The 26,989-nt window shown below is 35.7% G+C and overlaps 1 protein-coding gene across 4 annotated transcripts in view; it reads right to left on the reverse strand.

Moving 5' to 3' along the window:
- Positions 1 to 280: 280 nt before the first annotated feature.
- The window catches only part of TTC39B (tetratricopeptide repeat domain 39B), a 76,891-nt gene continuing 50,182 nt past the window's right edge, over positions 281 to 26,989 (reverse strand). For all 4 annotated transcript variants that reach the window (XM_080573884.1, XM_080573886.1, XM_080573887.1 and 1 more), the window contains 16 exons: positions 26,570 to 26,701; positions 25,511 to 25,587; positions 24,184 to 24,251; positions 22,116 to 22,180; positions 21,847 to 21,952; positions 20,375 to 20,440; positions 18,850 to 18,958; positions 17,902 to 17,969; positions 17,755 to 17,814; positions 17,270 to 17,431; positions 16,137 to 16,228; positions 15,617 to 15,737; positions 14,423 to 14,534; positions 10,056 to 10,173; positions 5,502 to 5,618; positions 281 to 4,431 (listed from right to left, as the gene is read on the reverse strand). In XM_080573884.1, the coding sequence (XP_080430010.1) occupies positions 4,335 to 4,431; positions 5,502 to 5,618; positions 10,056 to 10,173; positions 14,423 to 14,534; positions 15,617 to 15,737; positions 16,137 to 16,228; positions 17,270 to 17,431; positions 17,755 to 17,814; positions 17,902 to 17,969; positions 18,850 to 18,958; positions 20,375 to 20,440; positions 21,847 to 21,952; positions 22,116 to 22,180; positions 24,184 to 24,251; positions 25,511 to 25,587; positions 26,570 to 26,701 (1,570 nt within the window). In that variant the 3' untranslated portion in view covers positions 281 to 4,334. The remainder of the gene's footprint in view (positions 4,432 to 5,501; positions 5,619 to 10,055; positions 10,174 to 14,422; positions 14,535 to 15,616; positions 15,738 to 16,136; positions 16,229 to 17,269; positions 17,432 to 17,754; positions 17,815 to 17,901; positions 17,970 to 18,849; positions 18,959 to 20,374; positions 20,441 to 21,846; positions 21,953 to 22,115; positions 22,181 to 24,183; positions 24,252 to 25,510; positions 25,588 to 26,569; positions 26,702 to 26,989) is intronic.

A 26,989-nucleotide genomic window follows, 5' to 3' on the forward strand; every position in this document is an offset into this window, starting at 1 on the left:
AACTAATTATTACTCACTCCTGTAATTTAAAGGTATTATCTGGTCCCTGGTGAGAAATCAAGACTAGTTAAAGTAGCTTTTTATTGTACATTTACTACATGCATTTCAAAAGACTTTTAATTTTCTACTACACTTGGATAAATTGGAAGATAGGTATTAGAGATATATGCCTATGATAGCATATTTAAACTTAAGTATACGCTTTTTTTGTTGATATTGTGTTGATAAATCTCAGCTGGAAGTTATGTACAATAAGAATACAGTGCCAAACGTTGCATTCAGTAGCACAAGCATAAAAAGTGATTTATTCCTTTGAAGAAAGAATCTGTTCATCAAACTGAACATCTCTACATGCTCTTAAGACCAAAAACACTTCTTCATCACTCATCGTCCGTTATTCTAACCTTGTCTTTAGAAGTAACAAACATGAACATGTGCAAACCTCAACAGTTTAGAAGGAAATAAACTGCACCACCAGTGCAAATATAAACATTCTTTGTTAAACTATGCAATATAAGAACATACAGAAAAAAAGGACATTAAACACAAGGATTAGTAATAAAATAATTGCTAAGTTAAGCTGGATTTGTTACAAGAAATGGCTTCTTTAATACATTAGTTGTCAAGGTATTTTGAAAACATAGCAGGATCCAATTATTGTAAATTTTTCTTGCTCAAAACAGCTGCTACGTATGTTTTAGAACAGATATGAAATACAACCTTTTAGAACAGATATGAAACACAACCTTTAATCTTTAATCAGCTTTCTTTTAATGTGTATTTTCTTTCAATTTTTGTTAAAGCGGTGAACTAGTATTTAAAGATCATAACATAATAATCTTTCCCCATCAGATTAAGCATTTGACTGATATGCACAGACAAGGTTATTTTTGTAGTATTTTCCAAGTAGGCAATTCTTAACTGAAGAGAAGCTTTGTCTTATAGCCAAGCTGCTTTATTATTCCTCACCTTAAAAAATATATACCCATCTATCATCAGTAAGACCAGAATGACCTTTGTCATAACATTACTATGCAAGTTCAGACCTGCTTGCTTAAACTAAGGCCTTAGCTTTGTTCTTGAATATAATTCCTACTATTATCAACAGATATTACAGTGTCTCACGTAAATGCTCAACCTTGCTCGGTTTCAAGGTTTCAGCACATAATGCAAAATTACCACACAACATGAGCAAGTGAGGTGAAGATTCTGAAGCACAGTAAAACTAAATCATAGTTGTATTTAAGGCCCAGTACAGTATGCAGCAGATATTAAAAAAATAATAACATAAGACTTTCCATTGAAACTCTTATCCACAAATCACTTATCCTAACTCAGACACAATGTACTAAATATTATTGCATCGATGATGCACTAAGTAGGAGCAGATCATAGCTATGCACAGTGTTTGGAAGACAAAGCATCTCTTACAGATCTATTGAGACCTACCTTATATGAAGGGTTACAAGTCAGTCTCACACATTTATATTCCTACCATTAATAAGCTTTTAAAAAAAATACCCAGAAAAAAGCTATGAAAATCTGATTGCTCAAGATTCTAACAAACAAGTTTGGAATAGCAGCAAAGAAAGGGACATAGACTGTAAGTAGAACTTAGGCTGGGGACCTCAGGGCATCAAAGCACTACAGAGTATATTGCAGATTTTTGTGGATATGCCTCTTCTCTGCATGAGTGCAAAAAGGCGAATCCTGAAAGAGACAAAGAAAACTAACATACACAGGGTGTGATATTGACTTTGGAAGGTTGAACTGATGAAAACAAAATTCTTTTTTACCTCTGTAGTCAGTATTATTAGCAGTGAAAAAAGTACAGTGCTACATTTTTTACTAGACTTTCAAAAAATCATTTTCTAAGAAAGCTCATTTTTTACTTTTTGCTCATTTTGATTTCTATTCTGAATCACCCATAAAATACTAAATATAAGACACTACACAATGACAAGATATCAGAGACTATTTCATGCTCCATCCTGAGTCAGTAGTCCCTGTTCTAATCCTTTAGTGGAGTGAACTATTATATGAAACACAACCTATAGAAGTTCCACCAGCTATTGTTTTCACCACCTTTCAGAAGAAAATGAAGTGGTCCCGTTTGATTGTTGTAATCCAATAATCAGACTGAATCACAAATAACCCTAAAATGAACACATAAATATCCAAATAGGCCAATAAATCATTGTCTGAAAATATAACATACAGAAATTTATTTTTGCTGCCTGTCATTTATAATCAGGTATGTATAAAAGGGCTCGGAGTCAGAGAAGTCAGGTGGTGGCATATGTTAGTCTTCAGTGATGTTATTAAAAAAAATTTTAAATCTCATACTTCACCTGCATTTACATGCAACTAAATCACTCATTTATAAAATCATAAAAGACTTAAAAGAAGGCTGTGTTCTTAGTCATCTATAGCATTTACATCAGATTGACTGATTAATTAGGAACTTTACTGTCACTCATTTACTGAAGAGAGGCTTTTCACCTACTTCTTTTGTTCCATTTTCTCTGGGGTGGGAGTTGAGGACAGAGAACCATATACAGGAGCATAACGACTACGAATTTACCATGGGGAAACAAACATACTAAAGTATGGAGATTGGCAGGTTTTGCAAAAAACTTGTGCCTGAATAGTTAGTGGGATAGGATAGGATAGGATAGGATAGGATAGGATAGGATAGGATAGGATAGGATAGGATAGGATAGGACAGGACAGGACAGGACAGGACAGGACAGGTTTGGTTGGAAGGGGCCTACAAAATCCATCAAGTCCAATGGCCTGAACTCTTCAGGGCTAACCAAAAGTTAAAGCATACTTTTGAGGGCACTGTCCAAATGCCTCTTGAACACTGAGAGGCACAGGGCATCAACTACCTCTGGAAAACTTGTGAAGTGTTCAGTATATCATGCATATTCTTAGTTATAAATAAATCATGAGCAAAACCTGCGGAAGTATTAATAATGAATTGGGAAATTAAATCTGATAATGCTGTCCACATATTAACAGGAAAACAAAACTATATAGAAATGTATAAATATATGTATTTTCCTACATACTTTTTGGTAGAAAGCTATGGTTAGAAGATGCACATTTTTTTAACTCATTTAGTACATTTTAACACATTTTTTAAGTTTAAAAGTGAATTCAGTTTTGATGCACAATTTGCATTAATATCAATTATTCCTATAGATCAGGAAAATAATTAAATTTTGCACGTTGATTTGTTTATTAAAAATAATTAATAATTAAATTCTGCAAGTTTATTTGTTTTGGTTGGAAGCCAAGAAACAAGATGACCAACGTGAGAGACAGTCTTCAAATTAAAAGACTGCTTCAAAAAAGGAAAAGAACAAGCCATTCCTCAGATCCACGACAGGGAAGACAGGAAGTAGGTTTCAGTTGTGCCAAGAATTATTTGGGGTAGCCACCAGGAAAAAAATCCCAGTAGAAATAATAAAGCACTGGGAAACACTGCTTGTGTAAATTGCAAAATCCCTCTCAATGGAAGTTTTTGTTTTGTTTTTTCGTTGTTTTAGTCCGTTTGCTTTTTGGTTATTAAACGATTTAAACAAGTACCTGTGAGGAATAACATAAGGCTTGATTCTGCCTTAGGGCAGTAATACAGAATAGATGACCTTGTAATGTCCCTAGTAGCCCTGCTTCTCTGTGACTGAGACATGTCCCCTGTGACCTCTTATTTCAAGTGAAATAGAGCTGCAGAGATTTTACACCTGTAGCTCTGCTTAACATTACCTTAAAAGATACAATAAAAATATTGCACTTCGGACAAATTCATTTTGTTCCCAAAATGAAATTAAGTTAAAGATGATGATTTTTTCCTCTGGAACACAAATTTCAGAATATGGTACGCCAAATATGGGTGAAGGTTATCTGCTGCCATTGCATTGTTGTTCCAGAGGCAAAAATGTCTCAAGTGTACTGCAGAAAATCAAACCTTCACAAAAGGCTGAAATTATCACAAGTTCCACTGCATAGCCAGCATCTGTTTTCATATAAAAAAATAAAGTGTTTGAATTAAAACTTTATTGCACCATCAACTGTTTTTTAAATATCCCCCATCAAGTCAAATATTAAATTATTTTTATCAAACAAAATATAAGGTATTATTTAAAGTATCAAGTAGATATAGTATATGAGCCATACAGAAAAAGAACAGTCAAAAGGAATGACATACATCAAATCAGAGATGACAGAAAATAATCATTATTGTTTCTTTTCAAAGATTTAAAAAAGATTGCAAAAACATTGTGTAGACTATTGTATGCGTTGTGTGCATGAAAAGCATCCCTCCTCATTCAAGGTGTTGAAGCAGGCGACACTTTCAAGCTGTCAAGTGCTGCATGAATCCTGAAGTGCAACCTGGACTCCATGGAGTATTCTTTGTAGTTGTTTCTGCAAACAATAAAGTTGCTTTATCAGCTATAAAGCTCTAAGAAAAACATTTTTGACCTGGATTATTTCTATTTCATACATTCACTGAAGTACCAGAGTTAACAGTCTTTACTCATTCCACAGGAAAGAGAAGTTGATACAGAGATGAATTAAAGTCTTCTGATGGCATTTAAAGTCTTCTCCATAAACAGAGCAGAGATCTATACCAGTAATAACAATTAAATATCCTGCTAAACTACAGCCATGTCTTAATGTCTCTTTCACTTATTTTGATCCTTCAACCATCCTCTCAATTACAGAAGTCTGCTATGAAAAGACAAACTAAAAAAATACTGAAACGAATGTTAGCTGCAAATATAATCCCAACTTCAGAAAAGAACTCAGCCAGTGTAATAAAACAACAAAGAAACCAAAGCATGTGAGACAAACAAACAAAAAAAGCGAAGAGCTATTATGTTTCTAAAAAGCATTTTAGGAGGCTGTTCTTTCTAATCTACGTTTAGAAGACTACTGCATGATTGGTGTATTTCTCTATACATAAAAGGGTCAAATTACATCTCCTACTACAATGTACATGCTGCACTACAGTAAGATTTGCTCTCTACCACTCTTCTGCAACAGGATGTAAAAGGAAAAGGGGAGGTGGTCAGAACTGTACTAGCTTTTAACCTATTCTCATCAACACTTTTATTGCAGCATATACAAGCCCCACAGCTGCTCTCTGACATGCAGGTGCTATTAATCCCTTCTCTGGATCCTCCAGCTCCATCCCACACCTGCAGAGGAGCCCAGCCCTTTCCTATCATACAAAGAGCCTCAGCATTTCCAAACACTAATTTAAAAGAAAATATTTTCCTTTCATAGTCTCTGTTGTTTGATGTTGTCTATTCCACAATGCCTGAAGTAGTACCACAGACTGTAACTGTAAAACTGAACTTTTTTTTAACTTAAGAACACAGATTTATAATTAATTCTATTTTGGCAGGGGGCTGGCAGGGAAAAAAAAGTCCTCATTAATAAATTTACTCCGTTAATCTGCAGGTTGAAACAACAACAAAAAATCCACTTACTTTGCAGTTTCTATGTATCTTACTGCTTTTTCCCTCTCATCCTGTTGTTTGTACAGAAGACCCAATTCATACATGGTGAATGGCACCAAATAGCTATCATATTTTATTTGCTTCTCACTAGGAAATCATAAAAATAAAGAATGGTTAATTACAACATTTTCTCAAGTGGTCATTTAACTTTTAAATGCAATCACTACCTGTAGAAGCACATGATCACAGAAAACACTCTGGAACTTCTTTACCAGTTGACACTGTGCATATCAATTAAACTTGTAAGCAGTGAGCATAAAATAATACCAATGTGATGTTATACAAGCAAAGATTTATTCATTGCTAGTTATTACTTGTACTGTGTTGTGTTACCCAAGCTACCATGAACATACTCTCAGGACAAGAACCCTATTATGAAACTTACAGTTCAAAAAAAAGGAACAAAAAGATGACACAAGATCAAAAACATCATTAAGTCTTGCAGTGTAAAAAAATGCTTTGTTCCTGCAAACAAAATTGAGATCTTCATTCCTAAGCTTGCCTGAACAAATCAGCAAAGAAATACAGAAATTCAGTTTTTCTTCAGTGTAAGAAATCCTTAGAATCATGGTGACTGGAAGGCATCTCTGGAGATCATCTAGTCCAATACTGTCCTCAAAGCAGGGTCAACAATAGAAACCTGCTCAGGACTGTGTCCAGTTAGGTTCTGAAAATCTCCACTGTCTGAGCAAGTTGGGTCAGTGATTGACCAACTTCACAATAAAACAAGTTTCTTCTTATGTTTAAACAATATTTCCTGTATTTCAGTTCACACCTATTACCTCTCTTCCTGCCACTGTGTACCACTGAGAAAAGTTTGGTTCCTTTTTTTTTTTTTTAATAAATAAATTAAAAAAAAACACACACATTCCCTTCAGGTATTGATAATTTATTTATTTATGGTCTAGAGGCCAAGATGTATGAGGAGCAGCTGAGGTCCCTTGGTTTGCTCAGCCCAGAGCAGAGCAGGCCGAGGGGAGGCCTCATGGCGGCCTGCAGCTCCCTCACGAGGGGAGCGGAGGGGCAGGCGCTGAGCTCTGCTCTCTGGGGACAGCGACAGGACCCGAGGGAACGGCATGGAGCTGGGACAGGGGAGGGTCAGGCTGGGTGTTAGGGAAAGGTTCTGCACCCAGAGGGTGGTCGGGCACTGGGACAGGCTCCCCAGGGCAGCGTTCACAGCACTGAGCCTGCTGGAGTTCGAGAAGTGTTTGGACAACACTCTCAGACACTTGGTCTGATTTTCGGGTGGTCCTGTTTGGAGCCAGGAGTTGGACTCAATGATCCTCATGGGTCCTTTCCAATTCAGGATATTCTATGATTATGTGATTTATACAGATGACTCTTCCAAGCCCCCTGCTCCCCACCTTCTCTTCTCCAGGTTGAACAGTCTTAGCTCTCTCAACCTTTTCTCATATGACAGATGCTCCTGTCTCTTAACTGTGTTTGTAGTCCCTTGCTGGACTTGCTCTGGTATGATCATGTCTCTCTTGTACTGGGACGCCCTGAACTGGACTCAGTAATCTAGATGTGGCCTCACCAGCACTAAGTAGGGAGGAAGGATCACCTGCTGATGACACTCTTCCTAATTCAACCCATTGATAAGGCACATTGCTGGCTCACTGTCAACTTGGGGTTGACCATGATGTGCAGGCTCCCCAGGGCTTTTACTGACAAGCTGCTTTCCAGTCATGCTGCCCCCAGCTGTGTCACTGAGTTATTCCTCACCAGGGGCAGAGCTTGTCACTTCCTTTTGCTGAACTTCATGGGGTTGCTGTCAGCCCATTTCTCTAGCATGTCATAGTGTTTTCACACTGGTAGACAGCCAAGCTGGCTACATCGCTCTCTCACTCCACCTCCACAAAAGAACAGGGGGAGAAAATATGATGAAAAAAGGCTCATGGGTTGAGATAAGGAGCAGTTTAATGGAAGGGGAAAAGAAAAAAAAAAAGAAAGAAAGAAAAAAAAAGCAAAGGCAGGGCAAAAGCAAAGGGAGAAAACAGTTATTTACTAATTTCCATCAGCTAGCCGTCCATGTTCTGCCGTCCCTTGGGAAACAGTAAACATAGTGGTTGCTCAGGAGCACAAATGCTTTCACAACAAGGGCCCCATCTTCTCCTTTCCCTGCTTTTACTGCTAAGCATGATGCCATACACTATGGAATATCCCTTTGGTCATTTCACGTCAGCTGTCCTGGTGACATCCTCCCAACACCTCCAGCCTAATGTCTTTTGGTGGGGCCAGCAATGGAGAGCCAGTCTGGATGTTGTGGAGCACTGCTAAGTAACAACAAAACCATTGGTGTGGCATCAACACCGTTCTAGCTGTAAGCACAAAGCACAGCACTACATGGGCTGCTGTGGGAAAAGAAAACTCCATCCCAGCCAAACCCAGTACACCTGTCCAGGTTGCTCAGAATGGCAGCACACCCTCCTCCCACTTTTGTACCATCTACGTATTTGCAGAGGGTGCACTCTGTCCCAACATCCAGGTCCTTAAAAATATGTTAAACAGCGCTGGCACCAGTGTTGAACCGTGCAATATTCTACTGATGACTGGCCTCCAGCTGACTTCATGCTGCTCTTTGCAGCCTTCAGAATGCAACAGTTCAGCCAGTTTTCAATCCACCCTGCTGCCCCCTTATCCTGTCCAGACTTCAACAGCTTCTCTACGATGCTATTATGGGCAACTGTGTCAAAAGCCTTTCTAAACTGGAGATAACCATGCACTGCTTTCCCCTTGTCTACTGAGCCAGTAATCTCGTTGTAGAAGACTATAAGGAGGGTTAAGCATGATTCATAAACCTATGCTGACTATTCCTGATCACCTTCATGCATTTTGAAACGGTTTCCAGAATTATCTTCTCCAACTTTCCAGGGCCTGATGTGAAACTGACTGGTCTGTAGTTATCCCAAGCTTCCTCCTTCCCCTTCTTGAATATAGCGGTGGCCTTTGCTTTCTTATGGTCCTCAGGAACCTCCCCCAGTTGCCATGACTTTTCAAAGATAAATAATATTTATCTTTGAATAACATTTACCCTGCTTGAGCATTCTGGACTAGATGATGTCTGTAGGTCCCTTCTAGCCTCAACCATTCTGTGATTCTTTGAACATTGGCCAGTTCCCTCATCACTCATGAATATATACCATTAGGTCCCATTAGGTATGTTCGGTTGAGATGGTCACATGCATGCCCAGCTTGTTTATTGTTTCCTAACCTGACCTTCCTCCACCAAGAGAAAGTTTTTCTTATTCTAGACTTTCCTACAGATTTCAGGGATGTGGAATTCCTGAAGATTCATCTCGCGAGTACAGAATGAGGTGAATAAGGCACTGAGTACCTTGGCCTTTCCTATGTCCTTTACAATCAACTCTTCAATTCTTATCTAGATAAAATAATATCAAACAATTTCTCAGAACAAAAAAGTTTGCAATGAACAAGTCTCGACATTTTGAGAACAACACTTCTAGAGGTGTTTCGTCCACCAAGGCAAGCTTTGATGCGTAGAAAGCATGTCTTTAAAGCAGGGAGACTGCTTATATGACAAACAGTCTTAATGTGCTGTAGTAGCCCAACAAATGTAGAGACTGAAGCTAACCAAAACTCAGATCTTTAATTTACCAGAAAAATCCTCCTCCCCATCCAAAACATCTTCTTTTTAAAGAATTGTTGTCTGACAGTTTTTGAGGTGTCTCAACCCTAGAAGTCTCCACAGTGTCAACTGCCTTTGGAGAGAGACTTTCAGAAAACCTGTAACCATCAAAAGCCACTACAATGTAACTTGCAAAGTGTTTGACCAAACACTCTTGGGATCTATACAAATGGCAAGAGAAGGCCTGCTGGCAAGAAAGCTGCAACACCTACTAGAATCATAAGTAACATACTCCTTTGAAAGAAAGTAATTTTTTATAGATTATTATTGATTAGAAAAATGGTGTGAACATTGTAAAATAACATTTTTTCAGCCTAACTACTTTAAAAATTCCAAGAAGCTCACAATCAATATATGACTCAATGTTACAGAAAGAAAAAATATTGTAGTAGAAATTGATCTGACACCTAAAATATTTAATAAATCCATAACACAAGAAACTAAAATTTTCAACTGAAAATAGCAACAACTTCAGTAATTTCTCATCTAAAGGTAGTGTTAACTCATGAAGCACTGAATACTGAAACAACCAATAAATCCACACGAATTACCTTCACTTATATTGATAGTTCTTCAAATATAAAAATACTAATTACAAATGTATATATATAAATGCATTACCTGTCAGTCTGATTTATGTGGTCTAAAACACATCCTATGTATATAAAAGCTATATAATGTTAAATTGCTGTAGAAAAATAATGGTAAAGTTTTGTGGTCCTCCAACTACTTTCAGAACTATTTTAATTCCAGCTCCTTAGCAGGATGTTAAAGTTTAATTATTTAAAATTCTAATGTGAAGGCTTCTGCAAAAATATCAAATTTCACCCAAACCTACAAAATAAAAGTGAAAAGTTTATTTCTATTATTTTTACCTTTGAATTACTTGATTGAAACACAGTTCAGCTTGCATGAGTCTTCCCAAGTGTTTAAGGCAGAGACCCTTCAGTAGCTGCAACATGCACATGTCATCCATATAGTATTCACTGTGGTCTAAAAGTAAAAGCGAAATACATCAAACAATTTGAAGACATCATCATGAAAAGGTAAAGTTTTTCAGTAGTGAATATATACTCAGACTCAGAGGTTTGCTTCTCAGAGTTCTGTACATCGACACATAATCTACAGGCACAATTTTAAACATTGCTTACTAGAGAGGATATGTTCACAGCATTTGTATCTTTCTCTTTAAGGATAGAGACTAAGAAGAGGAAAGAAGAAATCTAAACATCCAGTTGTTCCCCAGTCTTCTAAATCAGGAAGTCAGTACAAAGTGGGCATAATCTGGCACAATTTAAAGACTTCTATACATTTAACATCTAAAACAGAAAAGAAAACCTGCATTGAGACTGAAACCTCCTTTACATCGTATTATCTTAAAAGCTTCCACTGTTCCAAAGTACTGGCAGAACTCCAGCAGCACCAGTACTGTGAAAAGCCCAAGAATACCCTGCGATTCATTCCCACATCTCTCTTAGGAAACATAATACTACAACAGAAATTCAAGAAACCATCTTTGTTAGTATTTGCATCATCTCTAACAATTACAAATGTTCACTTGGAAAATTCACGGAAGTTTTATGTTCAATAGGACTAAAAATACGAGATGAAAGGGCTTCTATAAAATAATTAAGAAATGTAGCCTTAACGAGTGTGGTCCTTTTTTGTAGCTTCAGTTTATATCTTTGCGAGGTGTAGGGAAGAAAAAGAAAGGAAACACATATGGATAGACAGATGGCTGCACATACATTAACAATTCAGGAAGCAAAACAACCTCCCTTCAGATCGTGTTGTTTACAACTAATTACCAGATCTCTAAGGTCACTTTTTTTTTTAAATAGTCTGCCAAAAAATCCTACATAAACAGTTCTGAAAGACAAAAGACTAGAGCATCTTAGGACTCCACGAAGTGCTTTCCCACTACATTCAGGCATATTCCTGTCTGTGTTTAAACCCAGAAAGTCTCTACAGATAACAACTAATAGACTGTGCTTTTAGTGACAGGTAGAACCAGAAGGGATGAGTATTTTGCATTCCTCTAGCCCACTTTACTAGATAAAGTACTAGATTTATATGGTTATCTCCTAAAGGTCTCATTCCCCAAAATGACTGGGGATAAGCATTAATGTCAGTAAAAGCTTGCCAGCCTTTACCATTTTTTTCAACTCCCTGACATGTCCCAGAGGAAGAAAAGATGGTAAGCTAAATTACTGTAACAATGACAGTAAATAAACAGGCCAATTTAAAACAGAGATCCTTGGCAATAAATGTGTAAGACACATATTCCTGCAGTACCCTGTACCGGAGGAAATATTATCATTATTATGAAACATACAAGATAACCATAGGAATAATTTTTTCTTAACATTAAAAATCCTTTTTATATTTTGGAAATGACCCAACTGTGCAAAAATACAATACACAGAAATCCTGAGGAAAAGATGATTTCTAAAGTGTTTCATCCTGCTCCTTCTGTCATCAATATTTTCAATATTCTCTACAACCATTTTCAGTCCCTGACAGATTCCTTGCTGTGCCTGTTTACATGAACCAAATGTAGTATCAACAGCTCACTCTGAGAAGTCTCAATCCCTACATGACCTCTGTGTATAATTAACCTACTTTTTTTTTTTTTTTGTAACAGCACCTTAGTAGTCCTTTAAAGCTATCTAGTACTGACAATTGTCTTTTAAAATAATATTGTATCCTTGCCTCATTTTGCCTCTGGGTCTCAATTCAGCAGCAATTCTGGTAATCAGTGCCTTTATTTTGTTTGACTCCATACCTTTAAAAGTTCATCAGGCACACAGATGGAAAGTACAGAACGAAACTGTATTTCATTGTAATTATTACAACAAAAGCACAAAAAAAACTTTGTTTCAGAATTACATTGTATCTGTAATCTGCAAGTTTCCATGAGAAAAACATAATGTATTTAAAAAGGAATATTATTTTGAAGCACTAGTGAATTATTTATTCTATCTGCTGTTAACCACAGATTTCCAAGTGCTGATTAAATATTTTATATGACAATCTAAGGCCAAAATACTACCAGTTAGTCCGAGCAGAATGAAATTCAGATTTTCATAATACTTATAATAGACACACTCATTTTCAGCTATATAAAAACATATGCTTTTTACAAGAAATTAAACCACCATCTAAATACTATAGAGACATACCTCAGCTTTATTTTTAATGCATCAGCAACTCAGAAAAGCAGCTCTGGATACACAGTCTGACTCCTTTGGACTTCTTGGTTTGTTTGGATAGTGTAACTAAGCTCATTTTGCCATGCAGGAATGTATCTCACTGACAGAACGCAACCTCATCCTGAATGACCCTTTCATTTGAGGTGTATTCATAAAAAGGATCCTCACCCATGATTCTCTACCATCTAGTTGTTTAAAAAGAAGTCGCACCAGTGATTTCAAGAATCTTAAAGTAACAAAGTAACCACAACTGAACAGACCATTCAGTTTCTCCTCTGCCTTTATGGATGTGTAGATCCTAAAACATTTTTCAGCTGCTTTCTCTTTTGAAGGAATTTATCAGTTCCTTTAGCGATAAATATCTTCTACACCTTCTCCAATCATCTACCTATTTCTATTTCAGTGCTATTGCAATTGTTTTATTCTACTCCTTTTACGTTGATATCTTGAGCATCTCTGCCTAGGAATTTGACGGTAAATTTACTTCACTGTTCTAACTGATTAGATAGTCATAACACAAACCTCTGGATAAAAGATCTCCAGATTCCCTACAGCTTCTGCCAGCATTCTTTGCACAGAATTCATGGCAGCATAATTTATTTGCAGGTGTCTTGCATTTTGCTACATCTTGGTTTTAATTCGGCAACAAAAAAAAAGAAAAACAGAGCACCTCTCCTCTCACTGCAATCCAGTTGTCATGTTTGCTTTATCTGAAAACTACATACTTAGCTATGAGACAACGGCAGCATATTTCATACCATTTTGTCATTTACTTAAAAGATGCTTCTCTTTTCTTGTATACTTTGGAATAAAATAAAACTGTAACATTTAAGATTACTATTACTATCAGTTTTCTTGCGTGCTTACTTCTCATTTTCTTTACTAGCAAGCACATTTCATTGCTTCTATTTCCTGTCTTGCACAAAACACCTCACACTGTACCAGGCCTGCAGCACTGGGGAATATTCATAATTATGCAGTTCAAAATTCAATTTCCAACTGCTTTGGCCTTACTGGAATACTATGCTTTGGGGAAAGCTATATTTTGGCAAAAATGTTTAATGGGCATTTTTATTTGCTAATAACAAACTGAATAGGTTTTGATACTCAGTCATGAATACTGTTGTTATCGATGTAAACAGGGTAAATTAATACTACATTTGGTGTTTCCAAAACTCATTACATGTTTTAATAATGTGGGTAAACTAACTTTCTAAATTATTGCTAAGTATGACTAAAATCTGGGTTCAATAGAAACTGCTCTTGTGAATTACCATTACTAAAGAGCTAGTAATTACTCATTTTAGAAGAATTCAAAGGAAAAATATGCTGAGAAGCTCACATAATAGATAACAGGAGCAACCTGACAATGCCTGATTTAAGGAACAGTAAATAATGCCATGTACTTCCACAGCACAACTTCTTTATCCCTAAAGGAAATTAAGTTCCAGTATGAAGTTATGGACTGATACACTCCATATTATGTTGAATATCTATGCTTCTTATACTTCAAGATCTAAATCCATGGTCAAAGCTTATTAATTAAAAATACATTTTATTTTACAGCTGCCAGATGTTAGATTTTGGCAGATGTTAAAAAACCAGAATCATGCATAATACTTTGTCTTCTCTTTCATACCTAGTCATATCCTGCTCAGTATGTGTCCTCTGTAGTACAGCTAAAGTATGGTATAAACTGGTTCAGCAAAAGTATTTTTCAGGCATTTAAAAAATTAGTGGGTTAGAGTCTAAGGACATTCTCTGAGACTGTAATGTCTTAGTAAGATTCAGTTAAGTTATGTAAGTAATAGTCTCAAATTCTTGAGTTTTGTATATTCTCCCCTAGCATTAATCAAGCTTGATAAAGGGCATACCGAGGAATCAGCACTAAAGTTTAAGAAGCTCCAAAATTTTCATACCAGATTTAATAGCACATTGTCCAAGTCACCAACAGAACATTTCTAAGACAGAAGCAAAGAAAAATGTCAACATTTCTTACTAGCTTATTTCCATCTTAGTCAATTACTTACTAGTTTCGTTTTGTAGAGCAGTTTCTTCTTTTTCAATTGTTACCAATAAATTTTCAGTGAGATCTGCTCTTTTGCCCACAATTGCAAAGCCATTCCAGACGTACATCATTTCCTGACAAAAAAGCAAAGACACCCATAGAATTGCATAAATATTAAACTGAAGAGTATCCCTTTGAAGTCTAAAAGAAAGTGTTATTGACACTACCAACTAACTACATTATGCTAAACTCATTTCAATTCTTTAGTCCTGTCTAATTTGCATTTATTATAGTAATATACTATGTTTTCTTTTACTTAACCCATGGTGGAAAAACTCTTATATTTAAAGATACTAGATTTGACAGCAAGACCAAAAATACATATTCACACCTGAACAGCACTGTGCTGTAGAAGCCCAGGACAACTTTATTACTTAGGTCTTTAAATATAACTGAGTAAACAAAATCAAATACATGAACCACGAAATTTTAAACTGTTGGATGAACTTTCTTTGGACTTCTCTTCCTATATTAATGAGCTTTAACATAAGAAAATCCTTCTCAAATTATTTTTTTCCACTTCCAGTAGTTGCTATATTACCTATATAGCAAAATCTCAGCATAAATATATATGAAGTATCATTATGGTGTACATACAAACAGGTTGTACACTACTAATGCCTTCTGGAGTTAAAAGCATGTGAAAGTAGAACAGGATTTGTACAGTATCAATTCCTATACATTTTACTCAGATTCAACACAAAAAAAAAATGCTTTTCATTTTCACCAGAAGAACAGATGATTCAGAAAAAAATGAAGTTGTTGTCAATTTCCTAATGAGCCTGTGGGATACTGACTGAGAACCTGTCACAGTAAATAACGTGTTTACACATGACAAAAACCAATGTAGATCCGAAGCTGACTTTCAGCCCCATGTAGTAACAAGTTATGATCTGTGTTTGAACTTTCACATGGAAAATTTGGCCTTGGTTTTGGACTCCTAGTTGATAGCATTACTCAGCCCCTACTACATTTTACAAAAATCCCAAGGCCATTCCATTTGCATGAATGCCAATAATTCTTTAAAAATAATAAATAAATAAAAATGCAACTATCGGACACACAGTACCCAATGATAATATTCTTTCCCTATGTAAGAAATCATACTAATTTTTTCCCCATTCAAAAAGAAAAAAAAGAAAGCAAGTATAAGTACCAAGGCAGGTAATATCAGCTTCACTGGTTGAGAACATGCATAGCGCCGAGCTTTCCTTACTGCAAACTTCTCAGTTGGGATAGATTTTCCCGCAATTCTCTGTTTTAGACCTTCCACTTGTCTAAAAGGAGACAAAAATGGATATGACAGTCCACTTTATGTAGTTTTTCTTCTTATTTCATTTAGTAAAATATTAAGAATTTCCTGAATACTTAATGATTGCCTAAATACATAATTTCCTTAATATTAGTAAAATATGAAATATTTGCTCTTATTTCAGTTAGTAAAATATTATGTTCTCCACACCACACAGCCTGCATATGCAGGATGTATGTTACTGATAAAAGCAGCTTTTTAAACAAAGTGATGCTAAAAAATAATGAGAAAAGCAGAAAAGGTGCTTGTTATAAGTAGGGAGCAAATGATACAAGACAAAGATATTTAAGTCAAAAACATTTGCGGGGCAAGAATGGGGATGGGACATGACAACTGCACTTCTAGTTATTTTATAAATGTTTACCTGAACAAAGACACAATGTCCTCACCAGTCCTTTTCAAATCTTCCTCTGGAAGCATACATAAAATTGCTGCTTTCTGGAATACATATATTGCCTGTTTCAAAAAGAAAAATCCACATATTACTGCATCTAATTTGTTGCGTTCAATCAATGCAATAAGGACTGAATTCTCTCACCCCAGCTGTTACAGTGAAGTGTTTCCAGTTATTTTCATGCAGGTGGAACTACTGAAGTTTAGCCACGCATCTCTTTTTTCACATAATTTATAGTTTTATTTTCAGTATATTTGCTAATATTCTTAATAAGTTAGTCAATATTAAAGGTCTTTTCTACAAAGAACATGACAATATACTATCTTCTAACTAACTGTTAAAAAAGAAATAGGTTAATAACAGATACAAGTATTCTGAAGTCCAGGAATGTCATCTGATTTGTTATATGTAGTCATAAGCTAAAAAACAAACAAACAAAACAATATATATCTGAGAATTGAATCAAGGAAAGTTCAGTAACGGGACTTTTCAGAGAAGAAAAGAAACATCCATAACTCTGTTCAAGACATTTACACTTCACATGAATATACTATTCTCTTCCTCTTTTTTCAAAAACTGGCCATATCCCCTTTTCCACTAAGCATAAAAGAACAACCTAGAAAAGAACAGACAAAGGATGTACATTTGTACGTTGTGCTGGGGTCACAGTGTAAGAACAGTTTTTACAAGGAAAAGGTAGATTACCCTGCATGAGATCTCGTCTCCAGCAGCCTTTTATTTCATGTCACAAAGCATCTGCTGACTATGCCTTCTTTTGTCTTTTTATAATTAACAAACACACACAGTTTCTTCTGCCAAGTTTTATTAGCAAATATTAGAAGTTACAATTGCAAGTTAACAGCTTTCCTCTCCCTATTCTTTCTCTTAATTCTGATAAGCACCCCAAGACTGAAGCATTTCTAGTAATGGTACCGTAAGAAAAATTCCCCCTTATCCACACAACTTTACGTACCATTTGGTTCCACAGTCCCTTTTTGAGTTCATAAGAAAGGAAAAATTACACTGATTCTGCACACCGAAATGCATATTTAACTGTGGAGCAGCTACTGGTATAACACAGTAATATCTGCCTGCTCGTTTACCTTAGACCACCTGTTCTCTTTGCTGAGCAGGTCTGCATACTGATACGCTTGAAGCCAGTTCTGCTGGAATGTGTAGCACCACATCAGTTCCCAGTAACAGAGATGATGAATCTGCTTCCATTCTTGCTGGGCTGCTATGCATTCCTGGAACGTTAACTGTGCCTAGGATTTAGATAAGTAAGAATAATGAAAATTGGTTCAATTACAGGTTCAATCTCCATGACAGAGCCACATTTAATTACAGAGCAAATTCGTTTGTAGCACCCAAGCAGAGAATACTCTTGACTAGAAAAATGAAATAGTCTTCTCTCTCAGCCTATCTTAGAATAAGAGCTGGAATCAATATTAACAGTAAACACAAACAGGAAAATGAGCATAATTATCAGTCCAACTAAAATAGTTACCGAGATGAATCATACATATTTTTTCACCCCAAGCTGAACACTGTACAAATAAAAATCTTAAAAAGAAAACAATTTATTTACCTTTTCAAAATTTCCTTTCAGTATATCTATTCTGGCAGCATAAAAGAGAATAATGGAACCCTTGAAAGGAAAGGAGAAAAATACTTAGTTACTACTTTAAGCTTAAGGAAATATATTACTATTACAAAATTTATTGAGAATACACACATTTGGAAACTTCTGGAGGTAGGGTTCAAGGAGACTGTCCGCTTCCTCAAGGCTGGTGTCCCCTGTACCTAGAAATCACAACAAACCAACCTTAGTCTACTTAAAAAAAAAAAAAAGTGTAACAGATTAAGATTGTGGTTTCAAAATCCTATTTATGGCTTGAATAAATTAAAGAATGACCACCTCTACTCAAAAGCAGAAATATTATTTGATCATGTTTCTATAAAAATCAGTTCTTGTCCTACTAGAAATAATAGCATTTAAGATAACAAATGCCTGTAACTAGACAAAGGTTAAAATATATGAATATTCTTTAAACCGTTCCATTATAAATTCCTTTTCCATTTTCAAGTCCCTGTAATTGCTCTAGCAAGTTATGAAAACATTCTTCAGCTGCCCACTTTACTAATTTTGAGCTCAGTTACAAAGTACGGGTGAACCTGAAAGAAATGAAGTTATCCCTAATTTCCTGATGAGCCTAAGGGACAAGGACTGAAATACTTCGAAACTAAAGAACATAAACATGTATGTCAAAGATGCATACAGAATTAATAGTAATGTTCATGTGGCAAAAGCAATTATTTCCTCACGTTTGAGCCTCCAAGTAGATTATTCAGGAGTACAGACCTCTTTGTGGAGATAGCCTTCTCTGTATCTGTCTCTGTATCTGATGTAAATTTATAAGGACTTATCTGAACTGAGAAGTGTTTTCTGATATTTTGCAGTTGCATGTTAGGACCGCCCTTCAAATGGAGTAAGTTGTCAATATAACAATATCTACCTTGCTGTTTTTGTAATTATAGCTTTGTTAGGGGCTTGACTTTCAGATCGTAACTAAGTACACAGCAAACTCCTCTTACAAAACTAATAGCCACAGTTTCTAAATTCAGTTCAAAAAACAAAATATCTATCATAATGTGTAGCATGACTGAACACAGTGGGACTCACCAAGGATTAAGGAGACGTAAGTATGATAAACCAGCAGGGTGAAAGTACACAGAATGGCCCTCAAACTGCTGCCAGATGCACCTTCCTGTAGTTGATGGAGGCCTAACTCCTAAGAAAAAATACAAACACATGAAGAATTAGTTATCAGTATAGTACTATAGTACTTTTAATCATTTCTAGCTCACCTGAATTGTTTATCCTTTTAAATACAAATATTTCATAATTCAGCATTTCATTATCTCAGATCCAACACAATATTCTACCAAAACAGTTTTGACAGCTGACAGCACTCAGCAAGGAGTAGATTAAGTCAATGCTGAATAAAATTACCCATGCATTTAACTGCTTTGGTGAAGTATCAATGTCATAGACCATGCAGACACACAAGTCTAAATCTTTTCTCCACTGCTTTCTGGATATAAGCCTTTTAGAATAATGTCTTTATGTTTGGTAGGAAACTCTCTCAGTTTCTTCAGTGCTACTTCTACGCAAGAGTCTTCCTTCGGAGAAATCCCTGGTTATCCTTAATTTTCTCCTGTCAAGTCAGCCACTATTTTGAGGTTCTGGTCAAAATATTAGCTCTACTAACACACCAACTTCTACACAGTGTTTTCGTAAACTACAATACAATTTCTGAGTATTGAAAAAGATTCATGGAGATTTATTCAGTTCTTACATATGAAACATTTTCCTATCCATTCCAGTTTATTCCCATTAAATGACCGCTTGACTGTTTGGGGATTGAAAAGATGAGCTCAGAGGTTCCCTTCTTAAGACCAGTTGCTCTTCAGAAACAGATTGTAACAGTTTTGATTTAAAAAAAAAAAAAGTTTTACTGTATAGCAACTTGTTCAGTTATAGGAGAATTCAAGCACCATACAAAAAATGTTGTGTTACTACAAAATTGTTCACCTTTCCTTTCAGCTTTTATCACCTTTTCAGTAAGGGCACTAATGTGTATTGTCGAAGAGCTTCGTTATGAAGCTCAGTGAACTAGAATTTTTACAGGAATAAACAGAATGAAAAGGTCTCTACTGAAGTCTAATTTTATATAAACAAAGTGTACTTGTGGACAAGCTAAGAGCAGTAAGACCATAAGGTGACTCTTTGATTCATGAATAACTCAAAATTCAGTTATGTGTAGTTCTGTGTTTTGCTTTTTTTTTCTTTTTTTGTAGGTGGCAAAAGGAGTTGCAAAGGGCTGCAAAATACACTTATAGAACAATGGGAAAGGGGACAGGGGAAAGGAGAAGGGGAGGGGAAGAAATGGGAAGGGGGAAATGGGAAGGGAACCGTCTCTGAAGCAAACTGGCCATCTCCCCTGCTTGCTCAAGAGTCATATATCACCATATGCACTTTCCTGCCTGCATAATCTAGCCTACTTATCTTTTTAATAACACTAAAATATTAATCAACTATGTAGATCATTATACATCTAGTGTGAAATGTATAATAATAAACACACCCAATCGTTACCTGAGAAAAGTCTAATTTGAAAAATCAAATAAAATTCCAAATCCCATACCCTATTGCCAGAAAATCCAATAAATTCTAAAAGTCGGAGGATCCTTCCTGGTAAAAGTGACAGCATCTGTAATACATTGCAAACAAAATAAGTTATATAAAAAATACATGCATTCAAAAAAAAGTGTAAAACCACTATAAGCTTCAACCAAAAATGCTAACTACTGTATCAAATGCCATTGCATGTCAGTGAAAAAGTAAAACACAAAAGAACTCAAAAATAGACATGCATGATCAACAACATGCACTCAGTTTGCAGCTTAAGGAAAACTCAAACTCTTTATGATCAGCCAGCATAGAAACAGCAAGACAGAGTCCATCTGTGGTTTTTCAGATAATGATCCTTCTGTCTTCAGTTGATCAGAATTACTCAAAAAATTTGAGCCATATGGAATCAGAAGGAAGTATTATCTATTTTGGTAGCACTTACAATCTATTGTTATTTTCCTTGATTCCCAGTTGAATGATACAATGGTATACAAAATTCTACTTGTTCCTAGCATGGAATTAGCAGACCAGAAAGCTATTCTTTTAGAAGTATTAGCTGTTGTTACCCTCCTTTACATGCACTTTTTGCTCCTCTTGTAGCTGCAATCTCCACATTCAACACAACAGAAAGCTTTTAAATATCACAACCATCTTTTCAGAAAACATTACTGGAAGGTCTATTTGAAGGTTAGTTTTTGTGAGCTCCAGTCACTCTAGTCACTGCCCAGAACAGACTTTTTCTGTTAAGCTTCCTGCTGAGGAAACTTCATGAAGAATAGGATAGGTCTGAGCACTTGTGTACAGAGACATCTACCAGTTGCTTGGGTTTTAAAGACTGACAGGTGTAGATAAAAACCTGAGTTCCTCTGACCATACACAGAAATGGCCAGCTCCAGTCTGGAATGACACAGAAATTAAAATACCAGCAAAAATCAACTCTCATTGCTGTCATGACGTATGTGAAAAGACAATGTAGTAAACTGTAAATAAAAACACTAGCAGATGTATCCAGTTGTCTCTTGTACAAATCCAGCAACTTACTGCTTGTTCTCCCAAATTTGCTCATGATCTACATTAATTCACAGTGCCAATCTACAGTATGCCATTGAAGCCACAGAATGGTATACATGAGAGAATTACCATAAAAACATTCATTCGAGGATCCTGTAACCAACTGTAGAAGCATCTTAAAAAGTCCTGCTATACATAGATAGATAGACGTAGCTGCTTTTCCTCTTAAAAAATACATAAATAAATTAGTCAAATAAAATTAAACACTATTTAAAATAAATTAGTAGAAAGACCCTAGAAGGCATGCATGCAAAAAGCCACTACACTTTTCATGTTGCATAAAAGCTACAAAACATGCACCTCTGTTTTTAAAACATTTTATAAACATTTTTAAAATAGGATTACAGTACCCTATTTGCAAAGAATCCTACAGAATTACTACAATGGACTTTATACAGTCTGAAAGAGTCATACCAAATTGAATGCTCCGATTCCAAGTTTTACTCCTCCTTCAAATTGGTGATAAGTTTCATTTTTGCTTTTGTTCCCCTGAGTCATCTGTAGCACCTGATGACATTCTCTTTTGATACAGGAAAAAAGGGGGGAGATGGGAAACATGACTTAGAAACTATATGAAGTATAATCATTATAATTTATATATATATATATATATATATTAATTTGGAGGCATTAATGCACCTCCTTATACCGACATTGAACCTCAGTGTTTTCTAAGGACTTACTTGTATATTTGATAACTTGTCCTAATTTTGAGGCCGCCTTTGATAAAGTTGATCATATTTTCATCCTGAAACAAAAAATATTAATTATACAAAATATGTTTTTAGTTATTACATATACACAGACATAATCTTCAAGCTACATTTTAATTGATTTAGGATTTAAAATGCATTGAAATTTTAAAAATGTATTTCAGTTATTAGAATAATCTCTAAGACTAAAGTTAGCAAATGCATTAAGTTGTTAGGGAAACATTTTTCTGTTGTATGTGACAAGTTTTACACCCTAAAAAGAAGCAGAGTGATCAGAGCTACTATTAACTAAATTTCTAATGCATCTAAGTGAAAAAAAAAAACTCTCCACCAGATGGTGCTGTAGGAATCTTTACAAAAAATTTGGAAAGCCGTTTCTGACACACACAAGCAAGCCCAAGACCTGGCAGAAGATAAACCAAAAACTCCCCTAAACAGATTAATTCCCATTGCTAATAACAGTAACTACACGTACTACCCAACACGTGTTTATTCACCTCTAGAAAATCAAAGCCACAATCTATTAGCCATCAAAAATAAGTTCCTGAATAGCAAGATGGTTAACAATTAAGCAGGAGAGATTTTTTCTCTTAGAAATAACACAGAAGGGGAATGCGTGCAGGCATTTAAAGAGTCCCATTTAAATACCCAAGTACAGCATGTACGACATGAAAAATAAAAAGAAGTATTAGAAGAGCATCAGAATCAGGAACTGAAGGAAATGTTGGCTTCCATAAACGGATCATCATTTTGAAAAACCTCAACTGTTCTGTCTAAAAGACTGGACGACCAAATGCAGATGTTTTAGTACAAGCATTCTTGCTACCTCTTTCTGACTGACTACATTTTCATTATCATCATCATCCTCAGATGAATCAAGGTCAGTCAAGGATGAAAAATATGGGGTATAGCAGCAATCAGCAGAGTAGGGTATTACAGCAAACTGCAATGGAACTGAAATGATGGACAGGCAGATGTTGCTTAAGAGAAAGGATACACTTCCCTTAAAGGTGTTTCATTTCATACAGTCCCAAAGTTGAAGACACATATTTAAAAATTCTTTCATGCTTAAAAACAAAATCAAGAAGCAAACAAACAACCAAAAAGTGGTTTGCTCTTGTTTGATTAGGAAAAGAGAAAGGCAGTTATAAGACTGGCATTCCACTACTAACATTTCCTGACACTTCTGGCCTAAGTATTGTATTAAGTGGTTTATAAAGCTGAGCTAAATTAACCTTTTAGACCCATCTGATCTTAATATGTCTCTGTGCTTCACTGCTTTCTCATAATTTATATCTGAAGGAATTATCTAAAATACGTTAATTAAACATTTGTTGAACATCCACACAAGCAAGGAAAGTATGAGGAAACAACTCCTGTTTTCTAACCAATTTTTAGATCACTAACATTAAGTCTCTGAAACACAAGCTAAACAAGAAGCGTAAGACAGCAGCAAAGTGCAGATCCTTCTGTGAACCATAAGATTACCTCAGCAATGCTAAGGCATGCCCATTTTATAATGATTCATTACTATATTGTTCCTGACAATATTTCAAAGGGGCAGAGAGAGTGATACTGAATTAAAGACAAGCACACATCAGGTGTAATATTTTAAGTTGGTAACATTCCATCTTTTTTGTGGAAAAAAAAAAAAACAAAAAAAAACACTGCACTTTAAAACAACACTTCCTCATATGTTTCCTCATATTTGAATGTCTTTTTGAAGAACTCGTAGACTATTTTAGAAGTGATGGCATTATAATTTAAATCTACCATCTGTATAGTACCTTCAGTTTTTCATTCCTGGGTAACAATAATATCTTTGGTTATTCATAGAAGCAAAACAAAAAGCAAGAGTTTTGCTGGATAGCACAGCATTTGCTGTACTTTCAATCACTGTCATGACGTAACATTCATTCAAATAGGAAGAAGTTTGTTTTTTTAATAACTTATCTACTGTGGGGATTATGTTCTACAAGCATGAACATCCTTCCATTAAACTATTACACAGAGATACAAAATGAACAGTTGATTTTACCTGTACAAAGGTGAGAGCTGCTTTCTGCAGTAAACATTCAGCATAGCAGATTTCAGCATGCATTTCCTCTATACAAGAAAGAAAAGTTATCTACTGTCAACATAGCTGTTGTCAATATTCTCATCTCGAGGTCAATGGAACAAATAAAATGCTGCCAAGAAGAAGTAGGATTCTGCCATTGCTCTTTTGATAACTGCTGGATAGCAGCTGTAACAAAGAGATCCCATCAGAACTAGTAATTCAGAAGCTAGCTAAAAATAGTTTTCTGTTTCACCTCTCCTCAGACAAAAACCTTGATCTTGCCAGAGCTGTCTTCCGCCTTTGGCAAAAGCTACTTACCATTCTGGTGGATGATCTGCACTGTGCATTGATACTACGTTTAAAAATCAGCCTAAAGAAACTAGTTCCTCAAACACTCCTTCCATGTCTTAGAAAACTTCTGCAGACGAACAGTAACATTCACAATAGCTCAGCTGTTTCCTAAGTCCAGTAGGATGTTACAAACAGGTTTTTACTGAGTCATGCTAAGCAATCTGAAAGCCCCAGGCAGACTTTCTGTCCTCATGCACCACTAAAGAACATTTGACTTAACACACGACACAAGTTACTCTGCAGTGAGAGTAACTGCATGCTGCAAGACCAGCCACATGCATAAGGCTGCTGTATGTACAATGCACACATGGTGAGTTTGACGTGTCCAGTATTTAAGAGGGTTCTTTTGTGTCAGGTTAGAAAAAAATGCATACTTGATTCTGCCTGAATCGGAAATAGTAGATCAGCATTTTCAGAGCCATGAACAATGTACTGATACCATTTCCCAAAACACCTTAAGGCAAAACAGACAAGCACAAAACTTGTTAATATATTCAGATTCAAATACAACTAAGGATAAGGACTTATTCCACAGCACCAATGATTCTTAAACCTTTTGGCAATCGTCTTAAGTTAAAAAAAAAAAAAAGAAAATAAAAAAAACAACACAAAACCTCTCCTCAGTCCTGCAACTGGTTGTCAAAAGCATTGCTCTCTTACTTCATCATGCATGCTCAGACTAATAAATAGGCCTGTATACACCATTTCATGAAACTATGCATTGAAAAGGACACATAAGTGATTGGTCTGCATTAAGCAGCATTGCTCCCAAAGGACTTTGCAATATTTGAAGATGGAACATGCAGGGTTTTGAGGGGGGGAGGGGGTTGTTTCTCGTTTTTTAACTGTAAGACACTGAAGTCAAATTAAAGAGTTAAGCATATTAGTGTGCGTTGGCTGGGTGTTCTTGAGCTTTTTTCATTTTGTTATTTTAATTGTATTATAAACCACTTACCTTCACTCAACTGATCCACTGACTGTTTAGAAACTAGATTGGACAAGGACTCTACCACTGTGTTTCTTTTCCTGAATCTGAATCAGTCATACATGGAAGAAAAGAAACCCATGTAGCATAAGTGACATTTCAACAAGAACTTGAACTTATTTATAATTCTTAACTATTTCCAACCACAAATTGTAGACATTCTTAGGAAGGTCAATAGCTACAATTTTTTTAGTCTAATCATGGCCGCTGACAGGCCCAGAAGCCTATGCAACCTTAAATTACCTTTCAAGTATGCATTTAATCTATGCTAAGTATACAAGAGCATACCATTCCCTGGTTCCAACCACGGGGTTCCCGCCTAACTCAGCTCACATGCAAGAACACTGCTGGGGAATGAATCACATGTATCACATGCTAAACAGTTTCTCACTGGACCTCTAGCTTTTAAAACAAGACTTTTGAGAAAAAGTCACACAAGGTAATTAACAAAACTGCTGCAGAGTTCTTTATAATGCTGGGCAAGACACTTAAAAAAATCATAAAAATTTGAAGTTATTCTTCCATTTGTTCTCAAACCTGATCTCAGAACTACAATGAAAATCAAGGAGCTACGTTTTCAACAAAAATGAGAACATAAAAGGTCATAAAATACTGACATATTTATGTCAGATATGGAATTTTACACTGGACATCCCGTATCAGTCACACATCTTTGTTTTAACAGACCTCAATTATTCATATTATAAGGTGATGGTTTATCTTAAGGTATGCCATTACAAAAACGCATTCACTGCTATTTACAAATACCTCAGCCTTATGCAGAAGCCAAATACACAACTATACATTCAGAAAAGGACTGCCTTTTACAAGCCAGAAAGTAAGTCACTACAAATATTAAGCATTTGCTTATCATCTGTTTACACTCTTCTGCATACTGAAAAGGGCAGGGCCCCATCAATGAAATTACGACATTACAATTTAACATGATGCATAGCAAAAAAAAAAAAAAATCATAAATGAGGAACCTCAAAAAAAAGTACCTCATAAATGTAAATTTCTCAAGTTTACCTTTGGCAGGTTTGCAAAGCTTCTTTCATTGTAGAAATTCCCATTTGTATATCCTGTTGTTCAAAGGTCATAGCAGCTTGCATAACTAAAATAGTGCTGTATCCGAGGGCATGGTACATACTATCTTTAGACCTACGGCAAACATACAAGTCTTGTGCATTTTAACCAAAATTTAAATTAAAAGACAAAATTAAATGCTGTCTGAGACACCTACATGAGTTTGTGTAAAGACAGAAGAATAAAGCAAGAAAATAGAGTTAGGGACAACCAAGTAAATACAATCTTCCCCACAGTGCTACTTGTCTACCTCTACAAGGGACTTGCAGCAAGTCCCAGAAAATATTCAAACTGGGTTACACAAACATTTGCACTTAATTATACTCCCATTTATAGTCCACTGGCGTATCTGTTTAATTTAGC

This window comes from Anser brachyrhynchus (genome assembly GCF_964034855.1).
Source record: "Anser brachyrhynchus genome assembly, chromosome: Z".
NCBI classification, from domain to species: domain Eukaryota; kingdom Metazoa; phylum Chordata; class Aves; order Anseriformes; family Anatidae; genus Anser; species Anser brachyrhynchus.